This window comes from Eptatretus burgeri, chromosome 2 (genome assembly GCF_056783735.1).
Source record: "Eptatretus burgeri isolate ZD-2024b chromosome 2, Ebu_testis_v1, whole genome shotgun sequence".
Taxonomy (NCBI): domain Eukaryota; kingdom Metazoa; phylum Chordata; class Myxini; order Myxiniformes; family Myxinidae; genus Eptatretus; species Eptatretus burgeri.
In genome coordinates, this window is record NC_140962.1 from 105,523,840 (window position 1) to 105,548,839 (window position 25,000).

General features: G+C 43.6%; 1 protein-coding gene, 1 long non-coding RNA gene and 1 pseudogene across 2 annotated transcripts in view; 2 read left to right on the plus strand and 1 right to left on the minus strand.

Moving 5' to 3' along the window:
* Positions 1-25,000, plus strand: part of LOC147032736 (uncharacterized) — a 106,514-nt gene that overhangs the window by 27,583 nt on the left and 53,931 nt on the right. The gene's annotated exons all lie outside the window — the stretch shown is intronic.
* Positions 6,332-17,426, plus strand: LOC147032737 (uncharacterized). Its single transcript, XM_085870597.1, has 2 exons — positions 6,332-6,677; positions 13,026-17,426. The coding sequence occupies exons 1-2, from the start codon at positions 6,663-6,665 to the stop codon at positions 13,593-13,595; spliced, it is 585 nt and encodes a 194-aa protein (XP_085726723.1). The 5' UTR covers positions 6,332-6,662; the 3' UTR covers positions 13,596-17,426.
* Positions 20,427-25,000, minus strand: part of LOC147032738 (uncharacterized) — a 14,945-nt pseudogene continuing 10,371 nt past the window's right edge.

Below are 25,000 nucleotides of genomic sequence, written 5' to 3' on the forward strand. Positions count from 1 at the left end.
CGCCGCTCGGACTGTCCCGAAGCCCGATCACCTCGGACCGTTCGGTGCTGGCTGGCGACCTCTCTCCAGCTCTCCCCACGTCCCGCACACGAATGCGCAGTTCTGCGTGGCACAGCAGGCTTGGCTGCGTTCCCAGCTGTCATCTCCTCGGCGAACCCAGACCTCCACTGCCCTCTATCCACTGGACTCGAACCTTGATCTTCACACAACTCCAAACCCCAACCGACTGACCGAGCTTGGCGCTCTGCGCGCTTTTTTATAGGGCCCGTGAGGTGAGGTTTGATCTCTGATCCCTCACCTCTGACCCCCCGCTGGCTCCGCCCCCTTCGATCTCCTGATCCGATCTCGATGCGAAGCTCAGAGAGAGAGAAAGAGCGGACGTAGGTGAAATCACCGTCGCTGGCTCCAACAAAGGAGAGCGGACGTGGGTGAAATCACCGTCCCTGTGCAACGAGGAAACCCCCGCGTCTGTTTGCAGCGATGCTGTTCGCTGGGAACTCGCCATGGCTGGCGCTAAGATGGCGGCATTTGCGGAGTTGAAGGTGAGGCGATGGTGTTCGTTGTTGGTTATCGGGGGAGATGTGGTTTAGGAGATGGTGGCTGTGGTTGGCGTTGTGGAGAAGGGTGGTTCTGGTTGGCATTGTGGAGAAGGTAGTTGTGTGAAGGCGGTTGTGGAGAAGGTGGTTGTTGTGAAGGCGGCTGTGGAGAAGGTGGTTTTTCGTTGTCTGTGGGGATGTTGGTGATTGTGGAGAAGGTGGTTGTGGTGGTTGAAATGCGGTTGGTCCAAAATAACGATAGCAAAAGGAAAACGGCTACCTCAAAGATCACAGCCCGGAACACGAATAAATCCCTTAGACATCGGTGGGGAAATCTATCTGAACACAGACTTATCGACATAACTGATCTAAGAACCTATATGGTGCACTGTGAATTTCCACAACCGTAACTATATATATATATATATATATATATATATATATATATATATATATATATATATATATATATATATATATATATATATATATATATATATATATATATATATATATATATATATATATATATATATATATATATATATATATATATATATATATATATATATATCTTCTTCCTTCGGCTGCTCCCGTTAGGGGTCGCCACAGCGCATCATCCGTATGATCCGCATAGTGATTTGGCACATGTTTTTTACGCCGGATGCCCTTCCTGACGCAACCCTGGTCGCCTCTTACGACACAGGGATATGGTACACCTATTTTAATCGGAGTATACACCGGCCCAGTACACTGGTACTCACTTCGCCGACCTCGGAAGGATGACAGGCTGAGTCAACCCCCTGGTGTATTAATTCAGTGGCCCAACGGGGCTTGAACTCAGGACCTTTTGGATCCCAAGCCGCTGCCCTAACCACTGCGCCAACACCAGGCTATTAATATATATATATATATATATATTTATTAATATTAATATTAATTAATTAATTAATAATCAGTCACTCAAACATGTGCACACAGGACAATATTAATACAATCTGAATTTCGAAATGTAAACCGTTTTCATAACTACGCATCCTCAACCCCATTGGTAGAATGACAGCCAACTGAATTTTGAGATGCAAACCGTTTTCATAACTGCCTCTGAGGATGGAAGCGAGCCAGCTCCCGAAACGTCAGGCCCAAGAAAATGTTTTTTCCTTTGAATGCTCAGTTTGTTTTCTCTCCAATTAATTCAACAGATTTTAACGGTGTTGCCACAACAGCACTTGCAACACACCTCTGAGGAAGAGAACCAGTTTGTTTTTGAAATGTCAGGCTTTAAATAAAGAATTTAAATTTGAATTATTTATTGCTCAGTGTGCGACTTCTTTCTGTTTCCAATCTGAATCCTCATCTACAAATCTTTCGACATATATATATATATATATATATATATATATATATATATATATATATATATATATATATATATATATATATATATATATATATATTGTTGCGGGCCGAAGGTCCGGTGGCAAGAACGACCGCAAAGTGGGGGAAGTTACGCGCCTGCCACCAGACTCCCGGAATTGCAGGCCATCGCTCCGGATAATTCCATGAGGCGGCGGGTCACTTAACCGACCGTGGACGCCAATACCTCGACCGCGTAGCGTAGGGTCTTTTTGTCGAGAACCAATTTACCTAATTAACCACGCGGTGTCGTCTACTGGGGAACCACGCCCTCGGTACGTCTTGCCCGAAACGGATCACTCTACCAACTACCAACTACCTTTCTGGTTTGGATGCAGCCGAGCGGACCCGCCAAGAACGTACCGGTTAGGATGAACAGATTATCGGGTATAAAACTCGGCTAAACTCAGATCCGAACCATGCTGGACCAACGAAGGAAAAGACGAAAACCAACTGGGAACATTTCTAATAATGGTTTATTTACAATCAACTTACAAAAGGACTCAGAGCAGACTTATCGTGGGATATACATGCAAGATTTACAATGATCAAACACTTAAACAGTTCTACTAAAAGACGGCGCCACACACTCAGACGAAAATAAACCTAGGTGTATTGCAAAGGACCCCCACAACCAGAGAGGGAGGTGAGCTGAGGTCGCAGTTCTTTTGGGGTACCTGCACGTTGGAGGGAAGGGATGCTCCGTGGTGTGGCACCTGCCAGTGGTCGTGCAGCTCGGCCCACAGCCACACGCGTGAAGACCATGTCTGCGAAGGAGCCCGGGTGGACCAGAGCGGAGTCCGAGACGGGGATCAGGGCCGCCGACAGGACCCAAGAGAGACCGGGTCAAGATCGGGCGCCCTCAAACCAGCACAACAGACTGGCCGCCAAAGCGAGATGCGGGCAGACCCTCCGTGTCTTCAACCGTCTCACTCCAACCACTGTCTCGCTCCAACGCTGTTTCTCTCCAACCTCAGACTCCAGCTAATACAGCTGACCCACACAGAATTCTCTCTCTACCCTCTCAGGATGGTGCCGTAATTTATCTCCCAGCCAAGGACTCTACGCTGAGGATCGCTTCATAATTTATAGATCTCTCTCAGCGGGGAGGGGCCTTGGTGAAGCAGACGCCACTGTCCGCCCTGACTGGACAGGGTATCCATGGGTCCGCCCCTTTTGGGCGAGGTTTCGGCCATGAAGGGAGGAATACGCTGGCTTAACTGATGCTAATACCCCCCCCCCCTCCATGCATGTCTGGACTCATCAAGAAGAAGCCAAAACACAAACATTTTGCCCCGGCCATCAGGCCTTCGGATACAGCAGGTGGACAGTGGATCGTGGTGGGGGATGGGATATAAAGATTTATTACCCCAACTAAAAAAACATCGCAAAGCACCCCTTCGATTTCCCACTAAACACGAGGAGGAAATCTGTCTACACATATTTAACGGCATAACTAACTTTGGGTCAGCTGTATGTTTGAATGCATACGGTTTCCAGATCCGTAACAATATGTACATATACACACACACATATATATATATATATATATATATATATATATATATATATATATATATATATATATATATATATATATATATATATATATATATATATATATATATATATAGTGCAAATGAGTTATTTTTCTGGGAACATCTTTTTTCTGATACTTGGGATATATATGAACACTGTGGTATCAGTGAAAAATTGTCGCAAGGGGGGGGGTGGGGTGCAAGGTCGGTCCCACTGGCCCCCGGCCTAATACGTAGGTGTCTGCATCGGGCTTGGTAACTTGGGTTGAGGTCATCTTGCGTGCCTCAATAACCTTGCGGCTTGTCTTGGAGGGGGCCATCCCCATGACTGTGGCTATTTTCTTCTTTTTTTTTTTCGTACAATGTCAAGGCTCGTATAAGAGCTAACACACATAACATATAACAAGGGGAGCAGTCGACAAGAGGGGTGGGAGATGGAAGCACAAAACAGTGGGGAACAGAGACAAGAGATCTGCGGAAGAGAGAGAGAGATGGGCAGCGTACATGGGGTAAAGAAGAACGATGTGACAGGGACTTTCAGATCCTTACACTTTCAGGAAGTCCAATGGAGTGCATGAGTGAAAATTGGTTGTTTGGATTAATTAAAACACCCCTTTTGAAGATAATTAACGGCCTTATTTCATTATATCCTTTTTCAGGCGCATCCTTGAACAGCTCACTCTTGATGGGGGTTTTAAGGCACATCCTCCATCGCCTTGCTGGGGAGGTAATTCACAATTTTGTTCGGCTTAATCAACAATGCCTTGAGTTGGAACAGGCTGCAACGATTTATTAACGATAAAGTGCTAAAAAAATTTTTTTTCCACTTTCGTCAGTGGTATCATCGAATGCCTGATCTACATTCCTACAAATCGCTGCAGACATCACCTTTGTAAGTGCTGTAATTTTCAGGAGCAATTTCTTGAAAGCAATTTCATGCATTATATGATACTATTTTCCACAATCTACTCTCACGGACGAATTAAAATATAAAATAGAAATAAAATTTGAGTTTTGAGGATCGGATCACATGGACTAAATAACTTGAAATCTGGAGTGAAATCTGAAAGTGTTAAAAAAATCGGCGATGTTTCGTTTTTTGCCACATCCAATCGACACCGCAATGAAGAATGAAACCACATTACAATTCCACAATATGACACCACAATCCTCCTCTGGTTTGCATCATGATATCTTTTGACATTTCATTGTTGTTGTGGGATTGTGATGGACCAACAAGTTTACCTCAAAAATAGTTTATTTCCCAATTCAGTGGCTCACTCTGCAATTGCTGTTTTATGTGCAAGTTGAGAGGATGAAAATTGACGATTTTCAGATGAAAATTGATGATTTTAGAAGTTTGAGCTTTTGACCTCAAAAATAGTTGCTTTCCCAAGTCAGTGATGCACTCTACAATTGCTGTTTAATTATCAACTTAATAGGATGAAGACTGATGATTTTAGAAGTTTGACCTCAAAATCAATATACTTCTCAATTGTGACTACCTCTACAAGTTGGTAAAACTTCATGATGATTGGTTTTGAATTATGACCTGTAGGTGATTGACGGAAAAACACAAAGACAGACAGAATAACAAAGTTGTCCAATCAATATACATGAAAAATCTTCACTTTTCGCAAATATCAAACAGACAAGGGTGAAAACAACCTCCGTGCACCTTCGGTGGTGGAGGTGAAAAGGATCTTCTGCTAAACAGTTGCATAGGCTCGGCATATTAGGCAGAGCTACAGCCCTCTTCTTCTCTGTCGGATTGTACTGCAGCCAATACCCGGAAGGGAATTAAATTCTCAAATTTATCGATAACTCCACCCCGGAGAGGGAACATCCACCGACACGTGTTTCAGGCTTATTGGCTCTTGTCAGTGTGGAGCACAAGCTCGTCTCCAGAGTGAACTCTGCTAAGCTCGCTACCCACCAAAAACCATGATTTTTTCTACCCCTGTCAACGCTCCCACACCCTACCCCCTCCCCAGCTCACCACATTCCAAATTTCCCGTTTTCCCTTCCTGAGAGTTTGCCTCTGCATCCATCTTGTTCACCTCTTGCTTACTCCCCTACCCCCCATTCTTATCCATATCCCTTGTTTGTCCATCTCCATCCATTTTGTCCCTCAACCCTGCTGTTGGTGTCCCCCCTCTCTTTCTGCTGTTCCTTTTGTTATGTTGCATCCTGGTGCATTCTGTGCTCTCGCTCCTCTATGAATATCGACTTTTTGTGCAAAAAAGTTTTATTTTATAACTTTTGACCTTTTTGCATAAAAATCTTTCCATACCTTTAAACTTTAAGTTCATTCTGATCACTCGTTCTTGATTTACCTGATTTCTTTAGCTGCTTGCAGAATGCCACCACAATCCACTTCATCAAATATATAAAGCTTGTATTTGTTATGTCTGCAAGTGAGATGCACACCAGTGTCTGCTTGCAGTGTGCAAGCATTGCATCACCAGTATATAATATTGTTGGTTACACACATTGCATGTACACACTACATATAATATTGCAGCGTCGGGTTATTCCAGCGCAGTGAAAGCGCAGCAGAGATAAGGCTGCGTGCTGTTAAGGGCAAGGAAATGGCTCGCATTCGTTTGCTGTCAGTCGTCGCACGTTTAATTTCAGTGATGGATCTTTCCCATTCCCGCGTGACGTGCCTGACCTCAACCACGCTTAAAAACGGAGCAATCGTCTTGATTCATCAGGCCCTAAATGTTGAGCGCTTTTGCCACGAATAATGGGTGCTCCCACCCCCCCCCCTTCGTGTCTTGGCGGCGTGTTTTGAGGTTTTCGAGCAACTTCGTGATCACTTAACAAGCCACGAGCGTAATCTTCGCACGATGCTTGACGCGACGCGTTGTGCTCGATTCTGCATGTGATGCTCCTCTGTATGATCACGTGCGTGATGCATCACGTGATGCTGTACCCTAACATACCGCGATGAACACGATGTGAGATGCCAGGGGTGTGTTCAGTTACCTAGCAGCTAGCTGGCACTTGCCAAGCCGGCCGTTCCTTATCAATGGTTTTCAATGCAGTGCTCGCTTGAGTGCTTAAGCCACTTGGCAAGTACTCCACAAAAAAAACTTTGTAACTGAACACACCCCAGCAGAAGAATTTTGCCTTGGCACGTTCAGGATCAACGGCTGGATGTCCTCCAATGGAAACTAAACTGGTGAGGAAAGGTTACTCCATTGAATTGCATTTACAAATCATCTCTGGTATTAAACTGTATAAACAAGCTATGTCCTGCACCTGCCGATATGGTTAAGTGACTGGTGAGTGTTGACTTCGTTAAGATATAAAACATGTCTGAAGACGACAATGGTTCACGAGCGGTATTTGATGATGTAGATTGTTTCAGAAGTCAAGGATGAGACAATGTGATAATTTTGACCAAGTTATAAAAATGATCAACATGATGTGGTATGATCAACATGATGATCAACATGATGTGACAGGTTATTAGCTGCAAAATGTTGAAAACCCGGTTTCGTTCAACAACTTTCAAAATTTGACCTTTGCATAACCTTTAAAGGTCACAAAACAATGTGGACATTAAAATAAGGAAACAGGATAAGTGCTATAGCTTATTGGAGTTAGTTCGTCGAAGAAGGTCGAATACCCGGTTCGATACCCACAACTTTGAAAATTTGACCTTTGTGGCCTTTAAAGGTCAAAGGTCAAGGATTATGACCTTTGGTGCAAAAATTCCTCTGGAACATTCCAGGAACAATATAACATCATATAGGCTATATGGCATTTCGCACTCCTCGGATTATCCATACTTTGATGAAATCAGCGTAAAAAACAAACTTGAAGGGGGCGCCACGGGCAAGGTGTTCGAGATAGAGCAAAATGGTTTCAAGACTTTAGGTGGGGAATGACCTCAAGATCATGCATAAAGAATATTGTCATCCTCGCTCTCAAAGTTTGGGCGGTCGTATGATTTTTATGTCAAAATTCGCAATTTTCTAAGTTTTTGACCTTGTGACGAAAATGAAAAATTGGACAACGACAAGTTTTAGATAATTCATTTTGCTATTCAAATACCGAAGAACCCATTCCATTCAGTCAATTCCCTCGGAGAAGATAGATTTTTAATCCGACTACACCCTAAAAATTGCTAATTTTTTGGGCGCGGCTCCACCCACAATGGGCGCAGCACGCCCTCATCCAGGAAAACACAACTAGACATTGATATCAAACACATAACCAAGTTTCATCAAGATCGGATCAAAGTGCACGGAGTTATTTATGCTCTGGACAGACAGACACACAGACATAACGAATGTGCTGGGTCATTAATGTGCCAGCTGGGTTTTTCTTGGCTTTCCGTCATATATTCCACCTGTTGTGAAGGCAATAATATCTTAACATACACAACACACATTAACTTGTTTATCCAGGGCTGAGCTTGTACGTCTTGGATTATATTCGCTATCAGGTGCTTGCAGAAGAATTTCATGATAAAATTTGAAGGGTACTCGGTGGAGCGCATACCTCCACCATGTAATGCCTGATCCACGAGAACATATCGGGCCCAATACATTTTTCAAATATCATGCTTTACATGACTATATCGTTTTTAGCCCAATCTCTCAAGGATGAAGAATCACTACAAAAATTAAATAAATCTCATATCCAGATCTGGATATTCACCAAAATCGAATCAATTTGTCCTTGCCACACACCCAAGCTGTCCACAAAATTTCATCCAAGTCCGTCTACAACTTTTTGAGATATCATGCTCGATATTAGTTTTGCCCTATCTCTTAATGGTGAAAAATCACTTATAAAATTCTAGAAGCCGGATCCAGCTGTTAGAATTTTAAATGATTAGAATTGATTTGATCACAAAAATCTAATCAATTCGTCCTTTTCACACAAACAACCTGTCCACCAAGTTTCGTCTGACTCTGTCCATAACTTTTAAGACATCCAGCTCACAGACAGACGAACAGACAGGTGAAAACATAAACACCAACCACCTTCGGTGGTGGAGGTGAAATGGAGGATCAAATATTCAGCGGAGTAAATAAATCAGAGATAAGATCAATAAACCAAAATGCCTTGGTAGATAAAAAGCTCAGATAGACATGGAGCCTGATTATGGGGTGTGTGTGGTGACTTAAAGTCCTGAACATAACAGGAAAATAAATTACTGGGAAAACGATCAGGTTTAGTCACTTCTGCTTAACAGACAAGGATTGTGTTGATTGATGGAAGGCCGAAGTATCAAAAATGGGAAATATTTGTCGATGCTTAAGGGGCTGTCACACCTTGCCGTTTTAGCCAGCGTATGGCAAGGTATCAAAATGTATGTAAAACACTGGCGTACGCTGAACTATTGATGTTTTTTTTCCAGTTTTGGGCGTGTAATAATGTGTTGGATGTATGCATAACGTATTAGTAACGTACACAGAACGTTTCAATCACATATAGATAACTTATACCAACGAATGCTGAGCGTGTTGTCGGCATTCACAACCTATGCCCAACGATAGTCTAACTTATGCATAGCGCGCGGCAGCGTATCGCCGACGATCACGTGGCGTAGGCTATTCATAGGCTGCGGCTCGACGATTCAAATCATAACCACACTAGACATCGAAGTGTGAAGCCGCTGTCACACCTTGACGTTTTAGCCAGCGTATGCTGACGTATGAAAAATTTGCCGAACCAAGCTGGCACACGTCGAATACGTTATGGGTAAGTTTTGTATACGTTAAGAGCACGCTGGCATACATTGTAGTACGCTGGCAGACATCGTAGTACGCTGGCATACGTCGTAGTACGCTGGCATACGTCGTCATATGCCAAGTACGTCGATAAATTTTCAGCATGTTGAAAATTTTTGACGTACTTGGCATATGACACACGTTCCGCATATGCTGGCCATAAGTTGTAGGCACGTTACGCGAGCGTTGACACACGTCGACACACGTTACTTGTACGTTACTCATAAGTCAAAACACGTCGAGGTAATGGTTAGCGTCAGTGTTCCAGACTCCCTGGTATTTTTTTTTCTTCGATATGACGGTGATCCTGACACTTCCATTTCTAAAGGGGTTATGATTTAAATCGTTGAGCGGCAGCCTATTAATTATATTATATTATAACCGCACTAGAAATCGAAGTGTCAACATCACCGTCATACCGAAAAAAAAGAAAAAAAAAAAAACAGGGAGTCTGGAACACTGACGCGAACCATTACCTTGACGTGTTTCGACTTATGAGTAACGTACAAGTAACGTTCCTCGACGTGTGTCAACGATCGTGTAACTTGCCTACAACACGTTACTCATAGGTTAGAAATAAGTTTCGGGTCCGCTAAACATTACCTCGACGTGTTTCGACTTATGAGTAACTTACAAGTAACGTGTGTCGACGTGTGTCAACGATCGCGTAACGTGCCTTCAAGTTATGGCCAGCGTTATGTGGAATGTGTGAGTCATACGCTGGCATATGTCGGAAAATTTCAAGCATGGAAAATTTGTCTAACACCTCGGCGTAGTACGACGTATGCCAGCGTACTACGAAAAAAAGCCAGCGTACTATGACATATGCCAGCGTGCTCTTAACATATACAAACTTAAGGCGCTGTCACACCTTGACGATTTAGCCAGCGTATGCCGACTTATGAAAAATTTGTCTAAAACGCTGGCACACGTCGAATACGTTATGGGTAAGTTTTGATAACCTTGAGAGCACGCTGAAAAACACTGCCATACGTCGTAGTACGCTGGCTTTCATCGTTGTACTTTGCGGTTGTCCTCAAATTTTAGCATGCTTGAAATTTTACGACATATGCCAGCGTATGATTCACACGTTCCGCTACGCTGGCCATAAGTTGTAGGCACGTTACGCGATCGTTGACACACGTTACTTGTAAGTAACTCATCAGTCGAAACACATCGAGGTAATGATTAGCGTACCCGAAACTTATTTATAACCTATGAGTAACGTGTTGTAGGCACGTTACACGATCGTTGCACACACGTCGATCGTTGCACACACGTCGAGGCACGTTATGCGATCGTTGACACACGTCGAGGCACGTTACTTGTAAGTAACTCATCAGTCGAAACACATCGAGATAATGATTAGCGTACCCAAAACTTATTTATAACCTATGAGTAACATGCTTTGAACCTATGTGTAACGTACCTCCAACGCATATTGACGTATGTAGACGTATTTGATTGACGTCTTCCGGACGACCACAGAACTTACTAAACGTGTTTCTAATTTACAGCTACCGTATAATGGCGTATTGGCAGCGTTTAAAAACAAAAACAACAATAACTTCCGATATTTCATCACGTGCCATTACGTCACGTCCGATTGCCTCTTCAGTTTGCGCATGTCTTATTCTTAGTTCCTCCTCTGTGAATATTTTCTGTTTGAGGATATTGTCACGTCGACGTCGAAACTTAAAAGCAAATGTCCGAATATATTTTAAAATTCGTGATAGACTAAAAAAAAACAACAACTTCAGATATTTCGTCACGTGCCTTCACGGAGCCAAGGAGAAAAAAAAGAAAATGTGCCTTGACGGAGAAAATAAGTTTTGTGTGTGCTAAACATTACCTCGACGTGTTTCGACTTATGAGTGACTTACAAGGAACTTGTGTCGACGTGTGTCAACGATCGCATATCGTGCCTACAACTTATGTCCAGCGTAGCGGAACGTGTGAGCCATACGGCGAGAACGTCGTAAAATTTTCAGCATGCTTGAAATTTCACGACGTACTAGACGTACTACGACGTATGACAGCGTACTTCATCGTTTTTCAGCGTGCTCTTCACATAAACCAAACTTACCCATACCGTATTCGATGTGTGCCAGCGTTTTAGACACATTTTTCAGAGGTCAGCATACGCTGGCTAAATCGTCAAAGTGTGACTGCGATGTTGACACTTCCAATTCTCAGGCGGTTATGGTTTAAAGCGGCGTGCGGCAGCTTTTTAACAGGCTATGCCACGAGTTTGTCGGTGATACGTGCAGTGCGCTATGCCTAAGTTAGACTATCGTTGGGCATAGGTTGTGAACGCCGACAACATGCTTATCATTCGTTGGTATAAGTTATCTATAAGACAACGAAATGTTCTGTGTACGTTACTAATATGTTATGCATACGACCAACTCGTCATGAATACGCCAAAAACTTTTTTTAAAAACATCAAAATTTCAGCATACGCCAACGTTTTACATACATTTTTATACGTTGCTATTGCTGGCTAAATCGTCAAGGTGTGACAGCACCTTTACCCAGAACGTATTTGACGTGTACCAGCATTTTAGCCAAATTTTGCATACGTCAGGCATACGCTGGCTAAATCTTCAAGGTGTGACACTGACAGGGCCTTTATGATGGACTACTTAGATTTGTACTTGATCTGGGCTGCGTGTTCTTTCGTCGACCTGCGTGTGTGTGTGTGTGTGTGTGTGTGTGTGTGTGTGTGTGTGTGTGTGTGTGTGTGTGTGTGTGTGTGTGTGTGTGTGTGTGTGTGTGTGTGTGTGTGTGTGTGTGTGTGGCCTCGGAGTTCATGATTCTTATTTTATGTTTGTCACTTCTAATGGGACTTTTGCCAACCCATTGTCTTTGATGAGGCTTTCTCCAATATGACTTGTATTCATATTGATTGGTCGATCCACTTCTACGACAAATACTATAGGCCATGGGTCAGATATGGCGACTGTGCACCCCCCCCCCCCACCTCCCAGCAAACCTATGTTTTTCTGAATCCCCTGGATATACATAACACGAATATGAATGTTAACATTGAAAATTTTGGGATGCACTACCTGTTTTGACCTTTTGAATAGAGGTACCCTAAAATTATACTTTTATCGATTTGCGTCAAATTCAATTTATGGATGGAATCAAAATGGCATGCAGAAGGCCCAAATCATATCCAATATACATGTATGATGCATCAAATTGAAGATAATTGCATTCTGATCATCTGCATATGTCTAACAGTGTTGTACATTAAATCGAAATGAAATTATATACATTTGAATATATATATATTCCCTTTCTTTCAAATAAACACAAAATCAACACTCCGTATTCCTCAATGAATATATTTGACATTATATGAATTTCATTGCAGGTACAGACTATTTAATGATAGTGAGAAACGGTTTTAATTACCTTATATTTCTTGAAATATGAGACATACAGGAATGGTGTCGGTGTTGGAATGGGCCGTATCCTGAACGGAAAGCGAGTCGTCACAGTCGATACTTGTTTACATATTATTTAAGATTTATTTCCAAAACATTCATGTTGAATGTTCAACTGAAGATAACAGGTTAGTTAAGATGTATTTTCTTTCTCATTGTATGACTACTGATAAGTTTTAATTAATGGTAATCAAGTTAATTAAGTAAGGTAATTAAGTTATATCTTCCAGTCCAAATAATAAATATTTAAGAATGTGATACAACATTGCAATAATTAACACCGAATGAAAATATGAAGTTTCAAGTCCTGTTTCCTTCTATTTTCAGGTTCGTACTAGCTGGGCACAACATAGTCAACTGATGTCTGACCAGCAAGCAGCAGAAGGCGGCCAGGAGCGAGAAGAATCCGTGTTCCATTCTGAATTCGACAACTTTTACCAGTTATTGAACAACCTCACAGGAATGGGCTCGATCCACACTGCACATGGCATTATGTTACAGGACACAGAAGGGAAAACAGAGGATCATGGAGTACGCATGGAAATTCCATCCAGTTCAAGGAAGGACAGCTCCAAGCAACGTTCTCTAAACCTTAGCACATCTGAAAGCCTTCCCGGTTGTTATGTCACCCAGCGAAAGAGTCCTCAAATCAAAATACAACAAAGAACATGTCCTGGGAGTACCAAGGCATTCGATGAAGCTTGTATGCAACACTTATTGTGGATCCTGATACGGATGAAGAACAGCTCGTCTCAACAAGAGGTGCCAGCATGGGCAGGCTTTGTCACCATGATTGGCCGAAGCCCTGAAAGTCTGACAACCATCGACTATTACCTTGTCATAGCGAGCCCGATCTCCGACTACAAGACGGTAAAAAGAGTGTCTCCGGTATGCTGAGTAAGCTACCAATGAAGTCCAGCAACACTACGTAATCACCACTTTTGACTTGGGAGTATGCATGAAAGCATATCCCCTCATTTGGAACAACCAAGCTTGGTATGAGAAGCACATCATCCTGATTGGTACCTTCCACCTCGCCTGTGCGTATATGAAAATGATAGGGAAGAAGATGAATGGTTCGGGCCTCTCCGACATCTTGCTGGAAGCAGGGTTGATATCTTCAGGTTCTCTTCAAGGATTTCTCTCTGGTAAGCACAATGATAGAGCAATGCAGTGTCATAAGATCTTAGTGGAATGTCTTGAGAGACTTCTACTGTCACAGTACCTTGTGAGCATCGGTGAAGACGAGGTATTCACGTCATTACCAGAGGAATCAAAGAACATTCTGCAGGATGTACAGAATTCTCCTTCGAAAGATTCCCTGGAAACAGCCCAGTCTGATCCTACAATACAGAATTACCTTGTTGGCGATCAGAAGTATCGAGAGAGCGTGAAGTCCGGGCATCTAGGCAAGACTGGTCAACTGTGGATATTGTACATGGACCATGTACGGTTAGTGATGTCTCTCATCCATGCAATTAAACACAGCTTCCTCCTATACGCGCACTGCATGCAACAGATGACGAGCCTCTTCTTCAGTTCCGGGGGTCACAATTATGCCAGATATCTGACCTTCTTCTCTACATTCCTTGCCAACATCGAGTTGTCGCATCCTGGCGCTACGGAGCTCTTGAAGAGAGGGGCTATTAGTGTTGCTCAGTCATTCATTCCCGGTAATCGATGTGCGGTTGACAAAACCATGGAAGAAACTTTTATGCGTCATGCCAATTCCCATGGAGGAGCTGGTGGCAGTGCCACAGGCGTCTCAGGCCTCCTGACCAATTATGACGCATACCAACGCTGGGTTTGAACAACCCATGTTCGATCCCAGTATGTCAAAACCACCCTGAGCATGGCCGACATGTTATCTGGAATGACAGCAGGAACCAAGCACCATGATCTTCGTCCATCCGAGATCCTGAAGGGAGAGAAGCTGGTGGAAAGAACACGAGAAGCAGTTGAAAGCTTTAAGAATCCTTTTGAGGTCAAAAGCAAAAGTCGGCTAGTGATCATCTCGTCGGGCGCCACAGCATCTGAAGAAGTCCAGAAAGATGTCTTGAGAGCCGAGCAGGCAGGCAAAGATGCTAATGAAGCCTTCATTACCACATGTTTGGAAGCAGGACGGGACTTCTTCGAGCCAGTCAAGCGTCTCATCTTGAAAACTCTCGCTGATATGAACAAGAAGAGCAAATTTACAAGCACTAAGAACAAAGTTGTGCAGTACCAACAGCAGGGAAACGTCGCTTTCCAGCTGTTCATTAAATCACAAAACCAAGGCATCTCACCTACCCACTCACTCCTGTACCATACAGTATTGGCACTGCTGATGGTTTCATGGCCAAAACAGATAAATCAAAGTCCTTCACTTTCCTGACGAAAGACCAAGAGGATGCTGCCCAACCTCCGAATGACGAAACACTTGTCATTTTCGATGGCAATGCCTGTTTCTACTTCCTAAAGGAGATACCAGGTAACTTCAGCCAGATATGCGAAAAAGTGTTCAACATCCTGCCGAAGTCAGGTGACGTGTTTCGCACAGATAGTTACGTACCCAACTCTGTGAAGGCGATGGAACGACTGAGGAGAGGATCTGGGGACAAACTGATTCTGAAGGGGGGAAACACTAAAAAACCTGCAGATTGGAAGTTCTTCTTGAGCAATGATGAGAACAAGCAACAGCTCATTGAACTCCTCACTCGACTCTGGAGCCAAGACGCATATGCCAGCAAGTTACACGGGAGGAAGGTAATTGTGACTTGTGGCGGATCAGCATATCTACTGACATGTGAAGACGGTCTGTCAACGTGTAACAGAGAACTGAACACACTAAATTCCACTCCAGAAGAAACTGATTCTCGAATCATTCTGTATTGCGAGTATGACAGGAGTCAGAAGTACAGCCACATTAGGGTGGAGAATCCAGATAGTGATATGTTTGTCATCCTCATGCACTACGCTGCAACTATGACAGATGTGACGATCTTGTTTGACACGGGTACCAGGAACAAGAAGAGGCTTATCGACGTGACCGAAATTTCCCGTGGTTATTCTACACAGCATTAAACAGCAATAATGGCTCTTCATGTATTCAGTGGCTGCGATTCGACCAGCACTTTCAAGGGTCTAGGCAAGGTGAAGCCACTGAAGAGCCTTTCTAGGCTGCCCAAGTTTGTACCAGTTCTAGCTAGATTAGGAGACACTTGGGAAGTACCCGACGACCTGATGGATGACCTGGACGAGTTCACCTGTGCGTTATATGGAAGACCTCGTACTCGGAGTGTCGATCAGTTGCGGTTCATGAAAATGAATGAGCTGCATGTGAAAGATGATGACCGTCTCTCCCGTTCGAGCACAGTTGACATGGGTACTCTCCCTCCATGCAAGAAGAGCCTGGAGCAACACATCTGGAGAGCCAACTTCCAACTTGGCATTTGGAAAAGAGCCCATGTTGCAATTCTTGAGATCCCTGAGCCAAGTGATGGACATGGGTAGATTTTAGTTGAGGGGAAGCTGGAGCCTCTTTGGTACGAGGGAGGGGTCCTGCCACAGCAGTTGGCAGACATCGCTGAAGATTCAGCGAACATCAATGACTCGGACTCGGACATTCCAGACGAATCGGACTATCTTAATGGAGACAGCTCAGAGTCTGACAATGGGTAGGATTAGTTGCAATTCACGTTAACAACAGGAACATTCATTTCTATTGAAGTATACCTCTGTTTTTAATTGTTTAGAATATATGTTGTATTTAAATACTTACCATGTTTGAGATATGCTTATGTTATTTAGTTCCGTGAATATTGTATTTAACATGATGCGGATATAATGTAAATATAAACACTATTTTATTCACTCTGAAACGTATGCTTTCTGCAGTCTGCATTGGCAATGTAAGTTGTAGATGTATGTTTGGAAATATGATGGATGAATATGGGAAGAAATATGAAAGATAATGAAATAATGCACGTAAAATATTCTTGTATTATAGATAACTGACATGATCCGGATTATGGAGATATAGAATGGAAATGTTTATGTGCAATGAAATATCTTGTAGTTTGGTGATGCTGATGGTGGCCATCTTGGATTTTTAGGTTGCTTTTCAAACTATACTATTAAATAAATTTTGTGTGGTATTATAACTAATTCTCTGTAATCATGGAAATAGTTTGTCGAGTAATGTTCCATAAAAAAGTGACCACAAATGTGTATTTCGTCAAAATGTGGTTGATTGAAAACATTATTTGTCTGAATACCCATTTGATGCTTATTGTGTGATAACGTTGTATATATTTCATAATAGTTGCTTGATATTTTCGAAAAATATAAGGTAATTAAAACTGTTTCTCACTATCATTGAATAGTCTCCACCTGCAATATAATTCATATAATGTCAAATATATTCATTGAGGAATACGGAGTGTTGATTTTGTGTTTATTCGAAAGAAAGGGAATATATATTCAAATGCATATAATTTCATTTATATTTAATGTACAACACTGTTAGACATGTACAGATGATCAGAATGCAATTTCCTTCAACTTGATGCATCATACATGTATATTGGATATGATTTGGGCCTTCTGCATGCCATTTTGATTCCATCCATAAATTGAATTTGACGCAAATCGATAAAAGTATAATTTTAGGGTACCCCTATTCAAAAGGTCAAAACAGGTAGTGCATCCCAAAATTTTCAATGTTAACATTCATATTTGTGTTCAGTATATCCAGGGGATTCAGAAAAACATAGGTTTGCTGGGAGGTGGGGTGGGGGGGGGGGGTGCACTGTGGCCAAATCTGGCCCATGGCCTACTACTACTACTACTACTACTACTACTACTACTACTACTACTACTACTACTACTACTACTACTACTACTACTACTACTACTTTACTGGCCCCAAGTATTTCCATTTTGTTGTTGGTTATGCCGGGGAAGGTATTTTTCACCAAGTCTTTCACGAACCAGCTCAACAGGCCTGATGTTCAATAAAACCACGACTACTACTCCTACTACTACTAATCTACATGCCCTGCTAAGGAGCATAGCGACCCACGTGCAAGGTTGACCCTTTTGCACTTTGTTCCTTTGGGACTGGGGAACGCGAGGTTTGGGCAGGAATTTGGAAATTTTTGGCCATGGTGCTGGTGATAGCTCACCTAATCTTCATGAATGATAGCATCCACCCACTTTGCGAATCCACCCACTAATGCTGGCAAATGGGACGGTCAGTTTAATGTCCATCTGAGGGACGGCACACACATTGATGAATCACCCTGTGAGTGAAACACCAGGATGACAGTTTATAGCTGGGTCGACATTCCCAAACCAGGCGAGACAACTTGGAGGTGAATGTGCATACCTCTCAGCATTCCTACCACACCTGTTCAATCAAAGGTGGCAGGCATTTGTAATTTGTTGAGGGTGCGAGAAAAAATAAACTCGTCTCGTCTTCGTAAAAGATACTTTATGTCCACCAGTCTTAGACAGGACGTCCGGCTCAATGTCCACTCGAGGGATGGTACACTTTGTGATGCAACACCCTGCCTGGGAAATACCAATCTGATGGTTTACAGTCGGTTCGAGAATCAAATCCAGACTAGACAAATTCAAGTTAATTGCATTAATTTTGCACCACCCAATCGGACGACTTGTGGTTGAAATATTTTACGTGTATTGGATGTTGAAGACATGCCCCCTTAGGAAGGTATCACAAAGCATCGCTCCCTAAAGGTGGGAGCCAGTCCCCGCTGCCCCCTCTACCCCGTGCTCAGAGCTTATTCACGACTTGATATGAACAAAAAATCCATTTGAGGCCGAATTAGTACAATTAGGACAGATCACACTTCAATATCTGGTTACAAAAATAAACTAGAACGGCACTAGGTAGACCTCATGCCTCCGCCAGGCTGAACAGTTTACGTTTTGTATCCCACTGATAGGCCGGATCTGGATTCAGACCAGAACCAAAATCGAATCGGCTTGTTGTTGTCACCGAACTAACTCATCCACCTGGTTTTCTCATAATCCGTCCACAACTTTTTGAAATAGCATGCTTTACATAGTTGTTCGCCCTATTACTCAATGGTGAAGAATCAGTTAAAAAAAAAAAAGAGGTGGAAATTTGACCACATATGGATGACAACAGAGGAGATGCATCCGATGAGGGTTGGGAGATAATAAACGGCATCAGGGGCTCATCAGATCTTTGCAGGGTTCAGTCACAAAGCAGATGTTAACGAGTTTCACTGACCGCATGGAGCAGGAGGTGGAAGTGCAAGGGTAGTTTGAGAGAGATTGAGTTCCCAAAATGGTGGAGAACACCTGCAACCACGTGCGTACCAGCAGGCACAGGTGAAAGAGAGCCCCACCTGAGGTTGGAGCCTGTGGTGGTGTTGACGTATGGTGAGAACATAATGTCGCAAACGTGTTGTACTCTTTGTCCATGATGAACAGCAGGTACATGAATGTGTTGTTATTGTGTTATCTACAGGTATGGTTGTCATTTTGTGCTGGTTTCTCATTTCAATGCAACGGCAGTAAAATCACTTTCTAACACCTCTTCGTTTATGAAAAATAATAAACTCGTACGTATATGAATCGTCTCGTCACGGTATAACAATGGATGGAATCAACAGGACGTTGATCGAGGTATGCTAACTGCCATGGGAAGCAAGGACAAGTTGACTTTTCAGGCGTTAATCCTTCGGCGAAGCAACCTCTTTTGCTAAGATGAAGGTTACCATACCTCATTCAACATCTTGTCAGCCGGTTAAACTTGTTGGCCGACGCAGATCGACACTGGCCTTCACAAGCAAGGCTACTTTTTCATTACCTCTGTCAACGAAGGTGCACGGAGATTATGTTGTCACCCCTGCACGTGTTTGTTACTTGCGAAATCGAAGTATTGCAAGTGTATTGGTTGGTCTCGTCTGGTATCACCTCCACCACCGAAGCTGGATGGAGGTTACGTTTTCATCCCTGTCTGTTTGTCTGTTTGTATGCCTGTGAGCAAGATATCTCAAAAATTTAATAGACGGATTTGGATGGAATTTTGGGAACAGGTTTGTTGTGTGACAAGGACGAAATTATTAGATTTTGGTGAAGATCCTGGATCCGATAATTTTTTTGAAGTTATTCTTCACTATTGAGAGATTGGCGCCAAAAACGACATTTGGCACGATATCTCAAAACGAAACTTGGTGAACAGTTTGGGTGTGTGACGAGGACGAATCGCTTAAATTTTGGTTAAAATCCGGATCTGGATATTCAAATTTTTTATGTTTTTTAAAGTGATTCTTCACCGTTGAGAGATGGGGTCCTAAACTATATATAGCATGATATCTCAAAAAGTTGTGGACGAGTTATGACAAAACTCGGTGTATGATTTGGTCAGGTGATAAGAACAAGCGGATTAGATTTTTGCTCAGGTCCTGATCCAGATTCGACCTATCAGTGTGATACGAAATTTAAACTGTTCAGCCTGGCAGACGTATGCGCTCTACAATAATTCTAATAATTATTATGTTATATTAAGTCTTAAAAAAGTCTCATTTGACTTTTTTGTAATATTAATGTTATATTAAGTCTCATTTGACTTTTTTGTTATATTAATGTTATTTTAAGTCTCATTTGATGATGTTTCTGATGTTTAAAATAATTGTTTTTTTTAAAACTTTTACAGCATTTGGATTTTGGCTTGACACTAATATTTCAAGCAATTTGAACATTTATGGTGAGCTGGCTGTGCCCTTTTGTGTTGAAAGTGGAATTCGGAAAGGTTGTCCACTTTCAGGTGTATTCCACCTTGTCAGTGGAACCACCGCTTTTTCCAATAATCTCCCAAATCCACTCGTGCCACTCTTATGCCTTCTGTCATCTCTCAATTAGCAATCACTTTCGGTACAACTCTCAATCAAGATTTTCACATCCCCATATGGCCTGCTTCTTTGGCTCATTGGAAGGGAAGTGAGGGAACGAATCCCTCATTTCCCATTACATGAGCCCACCGCCTTTCCGCCACGGCTCAAAGGGGTCACGCCTCAATGGGGGCTGTGATCTACCCCCTCCTTTTCTCCAGGGTTCATGGAAGTCAGGCAACCCCCAATCGGTGGAATGGCCTCCCCCTCTTCTCCAGGGTTCACGGAAATCAGGTAAACCCCAATCGGTGGAATGGCCTCCCCCTCTTCTCCACAACTCTCTCAAGACAGATAAACCCCACTCAGATAGCCAAACCACTCGTGTGCTCAGAAAGGTTTGAAGACCAAGTGACACACGCCAGTGCCGCCTGCCACTCATCTGCGCTCTACCTCAAATTCCTGTGAGGCTGATAGAGAAATTAAAATCCAATTTCTAAATTGGATTTCTAAAATCCAATCTAAAACTGCTCCTGGATGCAGCACCTCCAACTCTGTAAGAACCCATGCGGAGCTGTCCATTATGGTTTCCGTCCCCTGGCTCAAGTTCTGTCCTGGTGGCATTTCTATTTCCCCTTGAACCTCAACCCTATTTCCTATGTCACCACTCACTCCATGCTCACGACTCCCACACACAACAGGCTGCACACATTCCAAGTTTATGTGTTGATATTCCACACCTTCAACCTTGCCTGTGTACTGACCAACTGCCTCGCACTCCAGGGCTACATTCTCGACCGTCAGGTGAGTACCCACACACACTTTGGCCTCGGCAGCACATACCGGTGATGTAGTCTGGACTGTGGGCTCACAGCATTCATTCACAGGCACACATTCAGGGGTCACGCATACGTGCACCCCATCGGACAGAGTCTCTTCGTTAACATGCAATTCAATTTCTACCTTAAGCTCATCGTCCGCACCATGTATGCATGTACCCACGTGCCTGCTTCATTCCAGAGTCACCTCCGTCTGGTCGCTTCTCTCCAGCAGGTTCCTCATCATCGGTTCGCCATACTCCTCTGGGGCTGTCAGCTCCACATGCTGGACCTGCTCAAAATGTATTTCATTCGTCAACAACCCTGTATGCTCCCTCAATGTTTCCATCACCAGGGTTTGCTCTAATTGTGGTGTCATCCGCCGAGTGATGTCAATCAAGACTCGCACCACTAACATTCCTCCCTGTGGTGATGTCACACATCCCAATTTATTGTGCTGTCCTACTTCCTGGCTCCATTTTCTTTTCCATTTGAGTCGTTCTTCCTCTCTGAGCCTTTTTAGTTGTTCGTTATCTTTCCGGAGTTTTTCCATCTCCGTGTACTCCAACCTTGCTCTCTTCTTTAGCTGGTCAGTTTGAAATTCGTTTTATTTTTGTCTTCTATCCCACCATCTCTCTTGTTCTTCCTTCTCCAATCTCACCGTTTCCTTCAATTGGTTTATCTCCCTTTCCTGCTTCATTCGTTGTTCTTTCACTATCTCCTCGTACTCCAACCTTGCTTTTTCCTTTAGTTGTTCAATTTCAAATCCACATTCTTTTTGTTTTCTATCCCACTGTCTTTCTTGTTCTTCATTCTCCAATCTTGGCGCTTCCTTAAATTTGTTGATTTCCTTTTCCTGTTTCATTCCTTGTTCTTTTTGTTTCTTATCCCACTGTCTCTCTTGTTCTTCCTTCTCCAATCTCGTCATTTCCTGCAATTGGCTGATTTCCCTTTCCTGTTTCATTCGTTGTTCTTTCACTATCTCCTCATACTCCAACCTTGCTTTCTCCTTCAGTTGTTCAATTTCAAATCCATGTTCTTTTTGTTTTCTATCCCACTGTGTCTCATGTTCCTCATTCTCCAATCTCGTTGTTTCCTTCAATTTACTGATTTCTCTTTCCTGCTTCATTCGTTGTTCTTTCCCTACTCTTTCTTGTTTCCTCTTCTTTAGTCTTGCTCTGGCTTCTAGCTGTTCGATCTGCACAGTGTGGTTCCTTAACGTTTCATTCTCCATTCTCTTTCTTTCCTCTCTTAACATTCTCAGCTCATTTGGTAATTCCGTCTCTTTGTTTTGGTGTTTCTGTAACTCCGAAGTTTTTTTCCCTAATTTCTCTCTCACCTCCTCCCCTCTTTTGCATTCTTCCCTCCTCATTTCGTCCATTTTCTTACCGTATCTCTTTGGTTGTTCCAGAAATTTCTGTTCTCTTTTTATCTCCCCTTCTAGGCTTTCTCTTCTCTGATTGCCTGATCTTACCTCTTCCTTCAGATGTTTCAATTCCAAATCGTGTTCACATTTTTCCTCTTCCAGCTTTGTTTTCCTTTCTTCTTCCTCCCTAATTTCTTCCTGTAGTTCTTCGAACTGTCTTGACTTTTCCAACAATTCTTCCTTCCTTTGCTCCAGATATTTCTCTCCTCTTTTTATCTTATGTTCTCGGCTTTCTCTTATCTGATTGCCTGATCTTACCTCTTCCTTCACCTCTTCTTGATATTGATACCTACCTTGATATCACCTTGATACCTACCTCTTCCTGCCATGCCTGCCATGGCGCATGCCACGACCACGTGGTCTGAACCGGTGGCTGGGAGCCTCCGCCCCATGTTGTGCCGTTCGTTCCGCTATAATTAGCCCCCTCCCGCTTCTTGTCGCGCCAAGGTGGAGCCACGCCGCCAAAAACCCACGGCTCCATTTTCTTTATAATGTGCTAGTTTTTCCTCCGATCCGCTCACACATAAAATTAAATCAAATTTGGACTGTTTTTTCTCGTAACCAATGTCCAGGGTGCAAAATGCACCACTGGTCCAAATATCCCACTCCTGACACCAAACTGTTAACGGTTTGGGGACAGAGGGTTTCGAGCGGTGGCGGGATTCGAAGTCCGTCACCAGTTGTTGTTTTTGTTTTGTTTTTTTGTTTGTTTTTTTCCTCCGGACGGATTTATTCCTCAGCGCGTCCACGTGTTAATTCGAAGCAGATTTCATCCGAATCAACCGGCTTTATTGGCGCGACACGAATCATTTCAATGGGGCACATCAGGGACACACAACACAAGCAAAATTCACGACAATGTTTTCATTAACAATCCTCGACCCGTTCTTAACTCGGGAACCACGGACTACAGGTTTCGAGGGGGTCGCGACCGAGATATGCCTTAAACAACGTGCAGACAAGGACAGACAGACAGACAGACAGCATGCATGCAAGACAAGACAGAGTACTTGGTGATGTCTCATGGATGAGAGGACAGTGTCAAAAGCACGAATGTCGCTCGCAACGGGTGGATGTCCACGGATTCGAGCTCCAGCTCGAACGCGCCGCGTGGCGAAATGGAGCTCATCCTCCTTTTGCCCCCTTCGCACCGCACGCGGTCTCCGCGCGCTCTGACCCCGCGTAAGGTCGATGATTGGCCTCAGCTGATCTCTATCGTGGTCCAGCATACAAATCCAGGCCTGGCACGTTCACCAGACAAGGCCCAAATCGAGGTGCCGAGCTCCGCAGGCTGATCGACAAACGTGTCGAGCCGTGAGGTGAGTAAGTACGGAGGCTCCGCGGCCGGATGCAGGCCGAACCTGTCGATCACCTCCCCATACGAGTCGATTGTCGACTTGACGTGCAGGCCGCCTCTCCCACTGTCCAAAAGGGCAGACTCGACGTGCAGGCAGCCTCTCAAAGCCGACTGCCGTTTTTCTCAAAACTCAACCTTTTCACGAAGCCTTCGTTTCTCTCGCTTCGAAGCCACTCCGAGCACGACTCGAAAACCCGACTTGTTTTCTACACACAATACTCTTTTCTCTTGTTTCTCTTACGACCCACGAGCAGCCTCTCAACCGCCTGCAGTTTTCCAAACTGCCAAACTGAAGTTGTTCACGAGGTCTTTGCTTGATCTCTCGTTCGCTCCTTCGACACACAAGCACGCCTTCGTTTCTCTCTCGTTCGCTCCTTCGACACACGAGCACGCCTTCGTTTCTCTCTCGTTCGCTCCTTCGACACATGAGCACCCTCTCAACCGACTGCAGTTTGGCACGTCTGCCAAACTGAAATTGTTCACGAGGTCTTCGCTTGCTCTCCCGTTCGCTCCGCAGGCGGATCGACACAAGCGGACGTCTTCGAGAGCGACTATTTCCACACACTCCCAAACTGAACCGTTTTTTCTTTTACAGTTTTCTTACGTTCGCTCGCTTCAAACCACTCGATCCTCCCCCTTTTCGAAGCCGACCAGCTCCTCCCCTTCGCGTCACTTCCTCTTGTTGGCCACACCCTCTCAGCCAACTGGGCGGGGCCTCGTCCAGGATGGGGAAGAAGAAGGACCTCTCGTTCAACCACCACCGCACAACAGTAATACAGCCTCTTACACCTCCCGACACACATATAACGTCTATTTTACCAAACAACCTATCTATACAT